Source organism: Scyliorhinus canicula, chromosome 9 (genome assembly GCF_902713615.1).
Source record: "Scyliorhinus canicula chromosome 9, sScyCan1.1, whole genome shotgun sequence".
NCBI classification, from domain to species: Eukaryota; Metazoa; Chordata; class Chondrichthyes; order Carcharhiniformes; family Scyliorhinidae; genus Scyliorhinus; species Scyliorhinus canicula.
In genome coordinates, this window is record NC_052154.1 from 103,302,895 (window position 1) to 103,321,469 (window position 18,575).

The following is an 18,575-nucleotide window of genomic DNA, read 5'->3' on the forward strand; positions in this document are numbered from 1 at the left end:
TGCCGCCTCACAGCTCCAGTGACCCAGGTTCAATTCCGACCTCGGGTGACTGTGTGGAGTTTGCACATTCTCCCCATGTCTGCGTGAGTTTCCTCTGCGTGCTCCGGTTTCCTCTCACAATCAAAAGATGTACGGAATTTCGCTAGGTGGGGTTATGGGGATAGGTTGGGAGATTGTGCCTTGGTAGGGTTCTCTTTCAGAAGGTTGGTGCAGACAGGATGGGCCGAATGGCCTACTTCTGCAGTGTAGTGATTCTATAATTCTATTATGATTGCAACTCCTCAGATACTGAAGCAGTTTGTACCCGTATGCAGCAAACTGGACAATACTCTGGCTTGGACTGATAAGTGGCAAGCAACATTCATGCCACACAGAAATGACCATCTTCCCTTGACATGCAATGGCATTACCATTGCCGAATTCCTCCACATCAGTGGTAACCCTGAGGAATATTGACCAGAGACCGAACCACATAAGTACAGTGGCTACGAGAGCAGGTCAGAGGCTGGGGAATTCTGAGGTAAGTAACTCATCTCCTGACTCTCCAGGCTGTCAATCATCGACAAGGCTCAAGTCAAGAGTGTTATGGAATACTCTCCATTTGCTTGGATGAGTTGCTGCTCCAACAACTCTTAAAACTTGACACCATCCAGAACAAAGCAGCCCATTGATTGGCACCCCATCCACCACATCCAATCCCTCCACCACCGACTAACAGTAGTAGCAATGTCCATCATCTATAAGATGCACTGCAGGAATTCCCCAAGGCTTCTGAAGCAGCACCTTCTAAACCAATGGTGGTTCCCATCGAGAAGGACAAAAACAGCAGATATCTGGGAACATCACAACCTGGAAGTTTGCCTCTGAGCTACCCCCATCCCAACTTGGAAATATATTGCCGTTCCTTCACTGATGCAAGGTATAGCCAAGTGAGGAGACTTTGGTTAGCCGCAAGGTGTCATCACCCCTCAACCAGGTACAACCACCTGAGATAGAATTTCATAGAATTTACAGTGCAGAAGGAGGCCATTTAGCCCATCGAGTCTGCACCGGCCCTTGGAAAGAGCACCCTACCCAAGCCTACAGCTCCATCTCTAACCCAGTAACCTCACCTAAACTTTTTGGACACTAAGGGCAATTTAGCATGACCAATCCGCCTAACCTGCACATCTTTGGACTGTGGGAGGAAACTGGAGCACCCGGAGGAAACCCACGGGGAGAAAGTGCAGACTCCGCACAGACAGTGACTCAAACTGGGAATCGAACCTGGGACCCTGGAGCTGTGAAGCAACTCTGCTACCCACTGTGCTACCGTGTCCCCCCCATTGATCATTGCACTCCTCCAATTCTGTCCTTCTATGTATTCTCAATTTTTATCATTTAACTTTGGTGGCCATGCCTTCAGCTGTCTGGAACATAACCTCTGAAATTTACCTTGCAAATCTCTCTCTCTCCACCTCTTTTAAAACCCACCTCTTTGTCCAGCTGGATTCCATCCTGAAATCTAACTTGTCTGTTACTAACATCAGTTAGGATGGCAATATTCTTGGGAAATGCATGTGTTCAGTCCACATCCCAGGCAAGCTGTTATTGGTTTTGTGATCTGACCATGGTCAGTAGAGAGGAACTCTGACCTTGTAAACTGCTCATACAAGTTTATTCTTTGCCTGCTTTTGATAAATGAGGAGCATCATTAAATAGCTAATGTGTAAAATTACCAACCGGTAACACGCTCAGCCTCAAAACCTATCTCCTTTGAATCAGTGGTGTGTAGTATATAAACAGAAGTAAAATTGACATAATTAGAGCACCTGGCAACAGCCATTTGTAAAATTCAAGTTTAAAGCCTTGGCATTCCGATTAAATTTGAGTTTTTTTTACATTTTAGACGTACGAATCAAACGATAAAGCACGTACCAATAACCTTAAAAAACTCTACCAGCCAAAAACAGCCCCCCCCCCCCCCCCATACCAATTATAACCTACTCTGCCCCAATAGAACACCACCCTCCACATCCCCACCCCCCGCAACCAACAGCTAATAGTGACCAGACACTTAAAATGCAATCTAAACAGACGGCATCTGCGGTAGAACCCGTCGGTCACTCCCTCATCGTGAACTTAACCTTCTTGAGATGCAAAAACACCATCAAGTCACCCAGCCATGCTGCGTCCAACACCCCAAATTTTGCAACTAATGGGCAGGGCTCCAAATCCACATTTGAAATTGTTTAAAAAAAGGCCACCGAAAACCCACCAGCTTGGCCAAGCAGGACCAGAACATTGTGTGCATGGTTTGTTAGCCTTCTCGAGCACCACTCACACCTATCCTTACCCCCTCACAAATGACTCATTCAGACCTTGGTGAGATGTGCCCTGAACACCATCTTCAGTTGTATGAAACTTAACCTCGTGCAGGATGACGTAGCATTCACCCTGTGGAGAGACTCACTCCACACTTCCTCCTCCAAATTGGAACCATCCCCTCCTCCCACCGGGACCCGTTCCTCCCCCATGATCCGTCCCTACATCCCGGACTTGCTGCCCTCCTCCAACCCTGAACAGGAAACGACCCTTTCCAGGAAAGTGGATGGCGGCGCCATCGAGAATGTTGAAAAAGCTCACCGGACCCAATTGCGCACCTGAACTTATCCACCCCGCCAAGGCCTGCCATCTCCCGCAGCTCCTCCATGTCAATAAACCAACCTTCCAAAAATAAAGCCTTTACCTGCTCCAGCCCCTTACTTTACCAACCCCCAAAAGTGGCATCAAGTTTCTCCTGCTGATGAAAATGATGCCCAAAGAGGGCACCACCTCTCCCTACCCCCAAGCTTAAAATGCTGGTGGGGGGGGGGGGGGGGGGCGGCATGTGGCGCAGTGGTTAGCACTGGGACTACGGCGCTGAGGACCCGGATTTGAATCTCATTCCTGGGTCACCGTCCGTGTGGAGTTTGCACATTCTCCCTGTGTCTGCGTGGGTTTCACCCCCACAACCCAAAGATGTTCGGTTAGGTGGATTGGCGGCACTAAATTCCCCCTTAATTGGAAAAAAAAAGAATTGGGTACTCTAAATTTATTTATTTTTTTAAATAATCCTTAACGTGGAATTGACTGCCGGGTTTGACGAATACTTCGGCGGAGTGAACGGCAGAGTAACCGTCGCCAGCGCCTCCTGACATGATCTCTTACATGACCCCTGACTCCATTCTTAACCAGACAACCTCCTGGTTCCTGAACCAATCCAACACCTCTTAATTGGCACCCAGTAGTAAAACAACAGGTTTGGCATCCTGACTCTCCCTCTGTAAGACCCCCCTCCATATCCGAGGCAGTCGCCCCGCCCATATAATCCCCATCATAAGCCACTCCATCCTCCAGATATTCATCTTAATTGCCTACAGCCGGCCTGCCAGAGACAATGGAAGGCTGTCCCACCCCTGCAAATCTGCCTTCACCCTGATGAAATTCAGCTTGCGAAGCTGTGCCCAGTCCCTTGTCACCTGTGGTGAATGAGATTCACACAGCATTATAGTTACCAACGTCACTCTGTTCCAAGTAGATACATGTATCAGTATTGTAAGTGCAGTTGCACTACCTGATCACCAGGGGGAGTAGCTCTAGGAGTACTCGAGAGTTTGTACTGGGCTCCTCCCTTGGCTCCGCCCAGAACTCCTCCCCCTGGAGCTGCTGTATAAAGATCCGTGCCACAGAGTCAGCCAGCCAGTTCACCGAAAGTTCAACGGCTAACAGGCTGGCTCTGTTGTAAGTATATTAAAACCACTATTCTAATCCTACAAGCACGTGTCCGTAGAATTGTTGGTTCCAACACCACCTGGACCCCAAATAGCAAAAGCTAGTTCCAGCAAAGCGAAACGGCAGCCCCCTCGCCTCAGCCTCTTCCCCCTCCCCGCCTTTGAAGGACCAATGACAAAATACTCACTCTTCCCAATATTCATCTTGTATCTTGAAAAAGAACCAAACCTCTCCAATATCCCCATAATCTAGAATAATCTTTTATTGTCACAAGTATGAAGTTACTGTGCAAAGCCCCTAGTCGCCACATTCGGGTAAGCTGGTACAGGAATTGAACCCGCGCTGCTGGCCTCGTTCATTCCAAACCAACTGTCTAGCCCAGGGCCAGGCGGGATGCCTCACCCACAATGCACTCTAAAATATTGTTGACTAACGAGTTCATGATGCTCATGGCCTTGGAGGAGATGCCGGTGTTGGTGTGAACCTGCATCACTTTGTAGATGGAGTAACTCTCCTTGGACCTTCGCCGCTTCTTGCCGCCCTTTATTGCCGGTTTCTTAATGACTTTCTTGGCTCCGTTCTTGGAAGCTGGTTTTCATCACTGTCCATGAGGTCCCTTACGTCAACAAGAGATCACTGGCGTCCAAAGGTACCATATGCTCTACCCCGATCCATCTATCGCCCCCTCCCCCCACCCCCCACCTCATAATCCCTCTCCACTTGTTCGAGGCCCTCAAGGCAATTGCCAATGGCTCAATCACCAATGCGAACAACAACGGGTACATCATCCCCCTGTGCAACCTAATCGGCACCGAACTCATGGTGTTAGAGCAAACAGTGCTGCGTACAACAGCCGCGCCCACACAGACACAAACCCAAACTTTCCCAGAACAGTAAACCAGTATCCCCATGCAACCCTATCGAAGGCCTTTTCTGCGCCCAACGACACAATTATCTCTGGCTCCGGTCTTGCCGCTGGTGCAAGAACCACATGAAGCAGCCACCTCACATTAGACGACAGCTTCCTGCCCTTTACAAAGCCCATTGGGTCCACTCCCACAACCTCCAGAAGACATGGCAGAACCTTTACGTCCATATTTAGCAGAGAAATTGGCCAATACGTCCCACGCTCCGTGGGATCCTTATCCTTCTTTCAGAGGAGGGAGATAGAAGCCTGCCCCAACATCTCTGGAAGGGAATCCCATGCCAGTGAATCATTAAACATCCCCAACACCAATGGGGCCAACTGATCCACAAACTTATGACCAATGTCTATCAGACTCTATTTGGTCCTGGCATACCCCGGCTTGCAGCTTTCTCAAAGCCGCACGCATCTCATCCAAACCCAACTGCGCCTCCAAACCTTCCCGCAACTCCTCCTCTACCTGAGGAAACACTAGCCCCTCTAAAACCCAACATCCCCATTTCGGCTGCTCTGACTCATACAAGGACTGAAACAGCTCATTTATTTTTTTCTTGAGCAGACACCAATTTCATCCCCCCCTCCCAACCCCCAGGCTCCCACATCTGCACAATCTCTCTAGCAACTTCTTACCGCTTCAGCAGATGGACAAAAAGATGACTAACCTTCTCCCCATACTCATACATCGCCCACTTTACCCGAGGCACCACCCGGCCAGTGTGACCCCTCCCAGCCAAGGCCCTCCTCTAATATCCCCTCCAAAGAAACACGCCCAAACCCTACCATCATTAACAATCTCCATTGCCCTCCAAACACACACAGCCATCCCCTCAACTTTTTTAAACCACCCCCCTTCCCCCTCCAAATGCACAGTGGTTAGCATTGTTGTTTCACAGCTCCAGCGTCCCAGTTCGATTCCCGGCTTGGGTCACTCTGTGTGGAGTCTACATGTTCTCCCGGCGACTGCAAGGGTTGCCACCGGGTGCTCCGGTTTCCTCCCACAAATCCAGAAAGACGTGCTGTTAGTGAATTGGACATTCTGAATTCTCCCTCTGTGACCCGAACAGATGCTGGAATGTAGCGACTAGGGGAATTTTCACAGTAACTTCATTGCAGTGTTAATGTAAGCCTACTTGTGACAATCAAGACTTATTAGTATCAAATAAGTTCAAAAACACATAATGCACAAAGATACAAGTACAGAACCCCCCCTCTCACACACACACACAGATTGCCAAACAGTTCACCTCCAATAGCACCAACTTCCTGACAGTGATGAAGGCCCCTGTCTGCTCTGGCATATCAAGAAAGTGACCCTTAGAATCCATTGTGTTCTGCAACGTCTCCAACCATTACAAACCTCCATAAATAGACAGTCCCTCTACACTGTCCCCATCAAACACTCCCTAGACAGGTACAGCACAGGGTTAGATACCGAGTAAAGCTCCCTCTTCACTGCCCCCATCAAACACTCCCAGGACAGCTGCAGCACAGGGTTAGAAACAGAGTAAAGCTCCCTCTACATAGTCCCCATCAAACACTCCTAGGACAGGTACAGCAGGGGGTTAGATACAGAGTAAAGCTCCCTCTACACAGCCCCATCAAACAATCCCAGGACAGGTACAACACTGGATTAGATACAGAGTAAAAGCTACACTGTCCCCATCAAACAGTCCCAGGACAGGTACAGTATGGGGTTAGATACAGAGTAAAGTTAAGGGCAACACGGTGGCCTAGTGGTTAGCACAACCGCCTCACGGCGCTGAGGTCCCAGGTTCGATCCCGGCTCTGGGTCACTGTCCGTGTGGAGTTTGCACATTCTCCCCGTGTCTGCGTGGGTTTCACCCCCACAACCCAAAAATGTGCAGAGTAGGTGGATTGGCCACGCTAAATTGCCCCTTAATTGGAAAAAATAATTGGGTAATCTAAAAAAAAATTTTTTTTAAAGATACAGAGTAAAGTTCCCTCTACATTATCCCCATCAACACTCCCAGGATGGGTACAGCACAGGGTTAGCTACAGAGTAAAGCTTCCTCTACACTGTCTCCATCAAACATACCCAGGACATCTGCAGCACAGGGTTAGATCCAGAGTAAAGCTCCCTCTACACTCTCCCCATCAAACTCTCCCAGGGCTGGTACAGCACAAGGTAATGCTCCTTATCCCCACGCTGCATCTTTAATAGTCATGTGTTTTATTGGTACATTATATTAGGCTAGGGTTTTTACTAACAAACTATGGAGTGAGGAATGCTACTTAGAAAATTCTAAAACTGCAATCTCTTACCCAGTCAGCATGGAGTGCCCAACACTATTGTGGGACTGGTCAGTTAAGATGATGTAGCATGTAAATATGACAGCTTGATTCATTGAGTGTGAAATTTTGTCCACCCATCAAGATCTTCGCACAGATCTGCACTGGTGTGCGGTTAGAGATCAGTGTAATTACTGGGAGTAGCTCGGTATGTGCGCGTGCTCTGAATTTGAGTTGTGCTGTTATAATGAAGTGCATTGTTTAGAATTAGGATGTCCTTGAGTCTGCTCAAGGTCTTATTGCTTTATTCCTCGGCAGCTATTGATATTCTCTTTCCCTGCAGGCATTCTTTGAGGCTCTTGTTTATTTAGACTGCCTATTATTGAAAGTTTACAAAAGTCCTGAACTTTTATCGCACTTTAAAAACGGAAAATCGTTCTGGACAGGCCAGCCATTTTCACAGGAGCTGGAGTATGCTGTGTGCATTGATTGAGTGTGCTGTGGAAGCTGCAACGATAGCCCACTCTCTGCAGTATGTTTGTTACTGGCTCCAGTCTGTGAATGATTTAACTAGCCTCTGATTAAATCGCTGTGGAACAAGATGGTTGCTTTACTTTTTTAAAAAGAATTCAATGATCTTATACTATCCTCTCAATTGACCTTGGTATACATTGCTTGTGTTTTACATTTCCATCTTTCTCCCAGAATTGGGCATTTGGCATGACAATAGATATTTAAACCAGTAGCCCCATAGTGTCACAAGTCATACGGAAAAAAAGGCAATTGTAGGAAATTCAAAGGATTTTTCAGCTTCTATTGACATTTGATTGGGTATGAGGGGATCTAGGAGGACACAGGTTTTCTGTATTTGTTGGTTTATTTTTTTTGTGTACATTTTCTGTAGTGATGGCACAAGTTTACTTTGGATACCTGATTTGGATCTTTCGAAAGTTACACCAGGAATCTCTGTTGGATTTGCCATTAGGGATGAAAAGCACTACTCCAGATATGTCCAGAATCCCAGCCAGTCTGTCCCGGTCCTTATTTAGAGTTGGGCTCTGCCTGTCCCAGAAAACATTCCTTCCTCCAGCTGTTAACAGATGCAGAATACCATGGGACAGCACGGTTAGCACAGTTGCTTTACAGCTCCAGGGTCCCAGGTTCGATTCCCGACTTGGGTGACTGTCTGTGTGGAGGCTGCACATTCTCCTCACGTGTGCGTGGGTTTCCTCCAGGTGCTCTGGTTTCCTTCCACAGTCCAAAGATGTGCAGGTTAGCTGGATTGGCCATGATAAAATTACCCTTAGTGTCCAAAAAGCGTTTTTTGGGTTACTGGGTTCCGGTGATAGGGTGGAGGTGTGGGGCTTAGTAGGGTGCTCTTTCTAAGAGCTGGTGCAGACTCGATGGGCCGAATGGCTTCCTTCTGCATTGTAAATTCTGTGATAATACCTCATTGGCTCTCCTAAAATAAACATTCAAATCCCCATGTCGGGGATGTTTCGGTTTTGCAAGTAGTATGACATATCCTATCTGGCTTGCAGTAGCCTTGTCATGAGGCAATCTCTCTGTAAGCTACCATTTTACAATTGTTGAATAAAGTCTTGCAATGAGAAAACCCTGTGCAACACTGCTGTCTTTAAACACAGGACATGGTGCCAGGAAAAGGAGATAAAATAGAGTTTTGAAATCCTAGAAATTTTGCAGAGAAGCCTAGGCTGGGCAAGATGCACACACATGTTCAAATCTGCCCAAAGCTGCTGAAAAAGGACGAGGAAAAGCACAAACATGTTTTCTGTCAAATAGAAAGTTTATTTGTGTTTTGAGATGAAAACATGTGTTCATTTCTGAATGTGTGTAAATCCTGTTGGGATTATAGGCTGGCATTAGGGATGCCAGGTGGTACTCTGCTCAAAGCTGAAACCATCAGTGCTGCCAACGTCTTTTTGCATTTAGGGTGGTTTTATTTTACATCGATGCCCAAGGGACTAGAGTGTTGTGAAAGTTACAGGTTACTCTGATGAATTATGAGGCACACAACCTTTTCACAGGCTGCAGTTTCGGTGTTGACACTTAGGGACACAGTTCTTGTGACCAACACCCAGTAACCTGTTCTGTTCCATTCACTTTGCACACTGCAGTCTGTGCATGAACAGAACCTCTTCATTAAAAAAAAATAATGGCGATCTTGATCACGGAGTGTGAGAAAGTGAAAGAACTCCTGTTCCTTTAGATAGATGCACAGAATTTCCACTAACTCGGGACTGAATCTGCTGTATGCCTCTATTCGCCACTATTCCAACTGATCCATGTGCATTATACTTTCATGATTTATCTTTAAATTATATCATGCTTCTGTCCCCCCCCCCGCAATGACATACTCGATGATCTGAAGGTACAGAAATTCCATCAGGTCCCCTAACCAGGCCAAAGCCTGAGGCGGCAGCGGAGACCTCTGCCAGGGCTATTAACGAGGCGAAGGCCAAGACTTCTGCCTTCGGCCCTGCCTGCAGCACCAGTGAGTATGACACTCCAAAAATGGCCACCAATGGGCATGGCTCCAGCTTAACACCCAGAATCCCTGACAACGTTTCAGAAAAGGAGACCCAAAACTTAACATGGGGCAGGACCAGAATATGTGCGTGTGGTTAGCTGGCTCCCTAGAGCATTGCTCACACCTCTCCTCCACTCCCGAGAAGAACCCACTCATACGTGCTCTGGTCATGTGTGCCCTATTCACCACCTTGAACTGTATTAGACTTAACCTTGTACACGAGGAGCTGAAGTTAATCCTATGAAGTGCCTCACTCCACCCCCCTCCCCCCACCCCACCCCGTCGAAGTCCAAGCCCTGCTCGTCCTCCCGCTTCCTCTACTTGTTCCAGTGATGACTGCACCGTCGCAAACATTTGCCCATAAATGTCTTAGATCCTTCCCTCCTCTAGCTCGTCCAAAGGCAGGACCTTAACGGCTATAACCAATGGGCTTGACGAAGATTCTACCACAGAGAACTGGAGTGGAGCAGTAACAAGGGCCCTCAGACTCTGTCCTATGCACAAAGCTTCCTCCATCCGCCCCCATACAGGTCCTTAAACCACCCCCGCACCTTCTCAATGTTTGCCGCTCAGTAATAACACAGCAGATTAGATTGTGCCAACCTCCCTGATTGTCTATCCCTTTGCAGAAATGCCTTATGGAGCAAGGTACAATCACGGTCACTGAATTCCCAGATACCGATACTGAGGAGGGTGGCAACACCACATTCAACAAACTCCTAATGTTGGCTGACAACTGCCGACCCTTAACAAATCCTCTTTGCTCCTTCAAAATCACCCTTGCCAGGTAGAGCTCCAAACGTGTTACCAACACTTTAGCCAACAACTTAGCATCAGCGTTTAACAGAAAAATAGGTCAGTATGACCCACGCTCCATGGGATCATTTTCCTTTTTCAGAGTTAAGAAAATCGATTCCTGCGCCAGCCTGGCTGGCAAACCCCCCCCCCCCCCCCCCCCCCCCCCCCCCAGACAGGGAAACAGGGAAAGCAGATTACTGCTGAGTTAAGTGCTGCTTTCCAACACTATCAATGACATCTTTGATCATTTTGCCTACGGGATATTAATAGGCTGGAATATTGTCAGGGCCCATAGCCTTTGCAGTAACCAGTGCCATCAGCCATTTCTTGATATCACGAGTGAATCGAATTGACTGAAGACTGACAACTGTGATGGTGGGGACCTCCTGAGGGGCCGAGATGGATCATCCACTTGGAACTTCTGGCTGAAGGAAGGGATTATCAGTGATGGAGACGTTCATAAAGCTTCCTTCACTGGTTACTTGTTTAATTGTCCACCATCATTCACAATTGGATGTGACAGGTCTGGAGCTTCGATCTGATTTGTATGCTGTGGCATTGTTCAACTATATTGGTAGCATGCTGCATCTGCTCTTCCTCTTGGACTATGGCTAATTATATAGTCGTGTGTTGTAGCTTCACCAGGTTGACACCTCATTTTTAGCTATGCCTGTTGTTGCACTTGGCATGCCCTCCTGTACTCTTCATTGAACCAGGGTTGATCTCCTGGTTTGGTAGTAATGGTAGAGTGGGGGATATGCCAGACTATGAGGTAACAAATTGTGGTTGAGTACAGTTCTGCTGCTGCTGATGACCCACAACATCTCATAGTTACCCAGTCTTGATCTATTTGTATCTATACCATTTTGCATGTTGCTAGTATTGTAGCACTGCTGGTGTCTGTCTCTCTGCTACAAGATGGTGGACATTGGCATTCTGTACTGTTGCTACTGTCTGTGCATCTTCCAAATGGTGTTCAAATTGGAGGAGTACCGATTCATCAACTTGAGGGATGGAGGTGTGGCAGTCGGTGGTAAGTAGCAGGAGATGTCCTCGCCCATGTTTGATGTAATGCCATGAGACTTCATGGGGTCCAGGGTCAATGTTGAGGACTCCTAGGGACACACCCTCCTGACTGTGAGCACTGTGCTGACATCTATGATGGGTCATAAGGCTGTTGCTTGTCTCGATTATGTATCAATTTTGGCACCAGTACCTCCCCGGCTGTTCGAACGTTTCTGGTGCCTAGATCGATACTGGGTGGTCTCTCATTTTTATTCCTGATGGACTTTTGGTAGCCATTTAATCAAATAGTGATTTGCTAGATCATATCAACCGAGAGCGATTGGCGACTCCATCATATCAACCGAGAGCAATTGGTGGCTCCATCATGTCAACCGAGAGTGATTGGTGGCTCCATCATGTCAACCGAGAGCGATTGGTGGCTCCATCATGTCAACCGAGAGTGATTGGTGGCTCCATCATGTCAACCGAGAGTGATTGGCGGCTCCATCATGTCAACCGAGAGTGATTGGCGGCTCCATCATGTCAACCGAGAGTGATTGGCGGCTCCATCATGTCAACCGAGAGTGATTGGCGGCTCCATCATGTCAACCGAGAGCAATTGGCGGCTCTATCATGTCAACCGAGAGCGATTGGCGGCTTGATAATTTCAAATGAGAGTGATTGGTGGCTCCATCATGTCAACCGAGAGTGATTGGTGGCTCCATCATGTCAACCGAGAGTGATTGGCGGCTCCATCATGTCAACCGAGAGTGATTGGCGGCTCCATCATGTCAACTGAAAGCGATTGGCGGCTCCATCATGTCAACCGAGAGCAATTGGCGGCTCTATCATGTCAACCGAGAGCGATTGGCGGCTCCATCATGTCAACCGAGAGCGATTGGCGGCTTGATAATTTCAAATGAGAGCGATTGACGGCTCCGTCATTTTAACCGAGAGCGATTGGCGGCTCCATCATTTCAGAAGGTGGTTAATAGTCAAGCGCGCTGCTGTGGGTCTGAAATCATTTGACTGGACAAAAATAGCAGGATCATAGAATCCCTACAGTGCAGAAGGAGGCCATTCGGCCATCGAGTCTGAACCGACCCTTGCAAAGAGCACCCTCCCTCAGCCCATGCCCTCACCATATCCCCATATCCCAACCTAATAAAGCCAATCCACCTGACCTGCATATCTTTGGACTGCAGGATGAAACTGGAGCACCCAGAGGAAACCCACGCACACGTGGGGAGAACGTGCAAACTCCACAGTCAGTCGCCGAAGGTCTGAATTGAATCCGGGTCCCTGTGCTGTGAGGCAGCAGTGATAACCACTGTGTCACCGTGCCACAGACTTCTTTTCTTAAAGGACATTAGTGATGCAGATGGGTTTTTACAAGTTTTATAGTTAACATTCCTGATGCCAGCCTTTTTATTCCAGGTCTCTTTAATTAACTTTATTTAAATTCCTCAGCTGCCCTGTTGGGATTTGAATTCATGTCTCCCTGTAAACGTGTCGCACTTGATTAAATTGTGTAAATCCTGTACGTCCCATAATTGCTTTCTTCTTTTTACTTGGCAGCAGTTTGTGGGTTGTTGTTGAGCATGAGTAACATTTGTTGATGGTTTGTGTGGGTGAGGTTGTGGTGTTGGGTCTGTCCTGTAAGGAATGGAAGTGGGATTTGATGGGCTGAGAAGGTGTTGGTCTGTATGTCACTACACCGGGACTTGGCAGAAGTTGGAAGCAGCTGAATGTACATCAAGAATTTTCTGGATTTTCTGGATAACTAGTCCAGCGACAATACCACTACATCACCACCTCCCCTGTAATCCGAAGGAGAGATAGGTTTATGTCAAATTGCCGTGAATTGCATACTGTTATTATCTTAAATTGTGTCTAATATAGCTGCCTGCCTGAGTTACATAGTGAGTTGCTTACTTCTGACTTGTCTCAGCGAAACCAGGAACTGGGGGTATTGGAGCCAGATTGTGGCCATCATGATTTTTCTCTGAGTTTAATTATGCACACAACTCTAACCCACTCATACCTGTTCGGAGTTAGTAAAAATAAATAATGTACTGTTCGACAGGCACAATTAACAAAAGGAAAATTCAAGTAAAATTAAATTGCCCCACTTTGAGGTGAGACTGAGAGAAAACCTGAAATTTCTGTATTTGGTTTAGTTTAATTTAAATAGCCAGTTTAAATAACTAATTTAAGTAAATAAAAAAATGGCTGCAGTCCTTTTAAAATCCTGGACTAGGAAGGAGAGTCAGAATGGATTTGTTTGACTTGATTGATGATGGTCCAGGGGGTGGGGGGTATATAGACTTTCAAAAGTTCTTTAATGTATTTGGCCTGTTTGCAAGATTGAAGTTTGTGGTATAAAAAGGGGCAATGGTAGAATCGACATGAGGTTGGAGATGGGATAGAAAAGAGAGTTGTGGTCATTGTCAGACAGCACAGGAGGATACAGTGTAGTTCACCGAATGTTCAATGTAAGTCTCACTGCTGGTTTTGGCAGATTTTAATCATTTGGGGATCGCGCTGTACTGGACACCATTCAGAAACTTGTAATTGCAGCAAAACTTCCAAGTGTAATACACCCTGGTGGAAGTGTGGGTGAGCACTGTGATGGGTCTTCAATGTCGGGATCTGTGAATTCCTCTCCTGTTTCGCTGTCAGAGCTGGAGTCAAGGACTTGGCCCTTTGACCCTCTTGATTGCTTCCCAGATGAGAAATGAAATGAAAGTGACATGATGGTGGCACAGTGGTTATCACTGCTGCCTCACAGCTCCAGGGACCTGGATTTAAGTCCAGCTTCGGGTGACTGTGTGGAGTTTGCCCTTTCTCCCCGTGTCTGCGTGGGTTTCCTCCAGGTGCTCCAGTTTCCTCCCACAGTCCAATGATGGATTGGCCATGATTGTTGCCCCTTAGAGTCCAAAAGGTTAGGTGGGGTTACTGTGTTAAGGGGATTGGATGGGAGCCTCTGCCTAAGTAGGGTACCATTTCAGAGGGTCGGTGCAGACCCGATGGGCCGAATGGTCTCCGTCTGCACTGTAGTGATTCTATGTGCCTGCAAAAAAAAAAAGAGGTCATTAGTGCATGGCAGAGGCATGAGAAACTGAGGACATCACCCTCCACATGGTTGCCTGATGGATGCTGTAATGCTGGATTCTCACTTGGTTGAGCGCCATCGACTTCCCGATCAGGACCGTAACAGTCCTCATCCTCTACAACCAGCTGAATCATTGTCTTCAAAGTCGGTGATCACCTTGAGTCCAACCATTCCTTTGCCAGTCTGGGATCTCGCCGCCTTGTGTGAGCCAGCTTATCCTGCATGAAGACAGATGGAGAGAGTGTAAGCAGGACACGTGGCAGGGCAGATGCTAAGAGTGTCTGACATGCGTGGTTGGTGAGTGGGAGCAGTGAAATGATGAGGAGATGACCTGCAGGGGAGATGAAGATGTGTGTGGGAGAGCGAGTAGTGATGTCCCTTGAGCTGGAGATGAGTGAGATTCATGTGGATGTGCAATGGAAATGAAATGAAATGAAAATCGCTTATTGTCACAAGTAAGCTTCAAATGAAGTTACTGTGAAAACCCCTAGTCGCCACATTCCGGCGCCTGTTCGGGGAAATGGTACGGGAATTGAACCGTGCTGCTGGCCTGCCCTGGTCTGCTTTAAAAGCCAGCGATTTAGCCCAGTGTACTGAACCAGCCCCTGGTTGCTAATGTGTGAGTAATAAGGAGAGTGACGTAACCTGATAAAATGGAAGAGATCCTTCATCCTCTAGTGGCACTGGATGGCTGTTCTCTTCTGCAGAGGGTTGACACTGACCACTGCCCCCCATGCTGCATTGGTCACCTTGGATACAGGTCTTTGCCCAGAGCATAGGCAGAGTACATCACAGCGGGGCCTCCACTGCAACCAGCAGACACACGAGGGAGGTGTCAGTGTATTCTGAGGTAGCATGCTTCTTAGCTTTGACAACCATGACTTTCCACCAGCAAGTGTGCTCACTTTGTGCAGAGGCCACCATCAAATATGGCACCCGGATCATTGAAGAGATGAGGTGATGGTGGGACAGGTGAATCAGAGGCTGCCCACCAGCAATACAGCATAGAAACCACGCCTACACATAGTTTTGACTAAGTGCCGCACATTGGAAGAAAGCCGCTATTGCTTTCGGGTTAAATGCCGCATTCCCCCCTGAAATCCGACTTTGCCGATTTCTGGGACGATTCTGTCCATAGGCTGGGTGGATGGGGAGGCAGTGGCAGATAAAATTCAGAGAAAAATGTGAGGTGAAACATTTTGGTAGAACGATGGGGAGAGACGGTATGCATGAAAATGTAGAATTCTAAAGGAGGTGCAAGAACAGAAATATCTGCTGTCTTTGTACAGGAATCTTTGATGGTGCTAGAACAGAATAACAAAGCTTCTAATAAATCATAAAATCGAGGAACAGAGTACAAGAATGAGGAGATTATTGTTAAGCACTGATAAAATACAATGTACCACTTGGGGAGGGAAGGATCTTGCAGTTGGTAATCCAATGAATCTGCTGCCATTGTCCTTCTCAGTTGCAGATTGCAGGTTTGGAAGGTGCTGTTGAAGGAGACATGGTGAGTTGCAGTAGTGCATTTTGTAAATGTTACACATGGCTGCTACTGTGGGTCGGTGGTGCAGGGTGTGAATGTTTATGGTAGAGATGCCAGTCAAGTGGGCTGCTTTGTCCTGGATGGGAATCGAACCTGGGACCCTGACGCTGTGAAGCAACAGTGCTAACCACTGTGTCACTGAATGATTTTGCAGAGCAGATGGAGATCATTCATCCCACTATGTCTGTCCTCGTTCCATGCAAATGCTGACTAATCACACACACAATCCAACACGTACACTAAGGATGAATATGGATAAAGTTAGTGCACGTTTACAGATTACAGTTCATGTAGTCTCTGATTTATGGTTTCCCAGGTGGCAGGTCTGTGGTTTCTTGAATGGATTTAAAGTTGAGGTGAGGGTCTTGTAAACTGAAGCATTCACAGCATGTTGCGGGTTTCCCTGTAGTCGAATAGCTGGGAGGGTGTTTCCCAGGTGTGCTTTGAAACTGGGACAGGGTAAGTCTTTAGCTGCTTGATGACTTGCAGCTAGTTTCTCAGATTGGCCGACAGATGATGATTCTGATGAATCTACTGGGTCCTGGGATAATCACGGTGCAGTCCTTGAAACCAATTTCAATCACTTGACTGATGGGTTAGCACATCTGAGGCCCATCCAGTCTAGTTTGGATGGGGGATGCCGTTGTGATACAATGAGAAGTTGATAGTGGCCATAAAGTTTATGAAACAGGAAGACGGGCAGTCTTCAATCTCCATTGTCTTTAGTGTTGGTCCATCTTTAAATAATGAAATGTGTGAATTCCACAAATGGCTGTAAGATACTCAACTATTTCCATATTTAATTCAATATTCGGCAGAGACTTGATACTGTTAATAGTGCAAAATCCAAAAGTCACAGACTTTGCAGCAGCCATATTAACAGCTTGTTTGTGTCCAATTTTTTAAAAGTATAGACTGTGTAAATTCAAAATGTGAGATGGCTCTACTGGGCATGATAGCTCAGTCTTTACTTATCTGAATGCCACTCTGATTTCTCCAGTTCTCTGCTCACCATCTGCACTCTGCCCAGATAATAACTTCCTCGGATACAGCATCTTGTGTATCCGATGAGGTGGTATTCAAGGCCCTGCCTGCTTGGAAGGGGTATGCTCCTCTGTATCTTTGCCAATAATTACCTCTCAATTGATATCACTAAAGATAAACAGACTATTAGCATATTGTTTTATGAGGAACTTACTATGTAAACATTGTCACATTGCCTGAAGTGTCTTCTATATCACGTCAGTGACTGCACTGCAAATGTGCTTTAATGGTTGTAAAACACATTGAGATGTCGGAGACTGTGAAAGCTGCTATACAAATGCAAGTCTTTCTTATTTTCATTATCCCTTGGGCTACCCTGTTCTCCCATTGTCCCTGTGAATTTGTTTATTTTTTCATGGGAGGGGAGCAACAGCAGTCCCCGTCCCTCATTTCCCTTGGGGACATGGAGATGCCACCTTCTTGAACTGCTACAGTCTGTGCAGTGGAAGTACTCTCATAGTACTCAGGAATTCCCAGATATTCCCTGCCATAATGAAGGAGGAGCAACGTTTTTCTAAGTCAGGATGGAGTGTGACATAAGAGGAGAACTGGAGCTCGTGGTGTTCCCATCTGCATACTGTCTTGCCCATCAATGTTGTAGAAATCTTAACACCCTGATCCTGGTCCTACCCTTCAGATTTCTCCAGCTCATCCCACCATATCTCCTACAGCTTGGTAATCGTCAAAAAACGTGCATATGTTGGCAGTAGGCAGTATAATTGTGCGTGAGCATACTGATGCTGAAGTACTTGGATTGGTATAGAGGGATAGGGTACTAGGAAGTGCTGATGGTTTTGACCAAGGGTGGTATTATGACTGGTATAGGCTTGGAGGACCGAAGGGCCTATTCCTGTGCTCTATTGTTCGTTGTAATTGGGTCAGAGAGGCTGTCAGATAGTAAATGGACCAGACTATTGTACACACTTCAGAACTGCCTCCACTTGGTGATTAGAAAGAAATTGAAACTACGATGAGCTCGCCTTCTAGTTAATGCTGATTTTTATTAAAAATTGGTTGCAGTGATTCTCATAACATGGTGGGTTTGAAGGAATTCAGGTAATGACATGGGCGTTGCCCTCGCTTGATCCAATATGTTGCCTTTGATGGGATGTGTCTGTCTTACAGGGAACTGGTCCACGTCATCCGACACCTATCAGAAGCCCTGCATAAAGCTAAGCTGAAAGTTGTGTTGGTGATTCCTCCAGCGATCTCTCCAGGGTAAGCACTGGATAACACATGGTTTTTTCAATCTGGAAATGTATATAACATCCTGGAAAAGAAGCATTAGAGCACCTAATTACTGATCAGTGAAATGTCCCTCTGCTTTCATTGACGTGCTGCTTGATCAAGGAGATCTGAGAGAGTGTAAACCCAGTAAAGAACTCCTCCGGGAAGAATAAATATATCCCGTACCAGGTTTTTAATAAATAGTCTATTGTTTCCAAACTGTTGTTAAATCTTATTCTTCATCTTCTTTCATTAAGTCCTACTGCAGCTCAGCACAATGTGAATAAACTAGTGCAAGACCAAGCTCAGAATAAACCCGAGGTCGTCTTGTATGTCAGGAACAGGGTTAGGAAGTTGTAAG

General features: G+C 46.7%; 1 protein-coding gene across 1 annotated transcript in view; it reads left to right on the forward strand.

Annotated features, from left to right (window-relative positions):
• chid1 (chitinase domain containing 1) overlaps nucleotides 1-18,575 on the forward strand; it is a 190,395-nt gene that overhangs the window by 83,315 nt on the left and 88,505 nt on the right. The window contains exon 7 of the mRNA XM_038806039.1: nucleotides 18,113-18,205. Coding sequence (XP_038661967.1) covers nucleotides 18,113-18,205 — 93 coding nt within the window. The remainder of the gene's footprint in view (nucleotides 1-18,112; nucleotides 18,206-18,575) is intronic.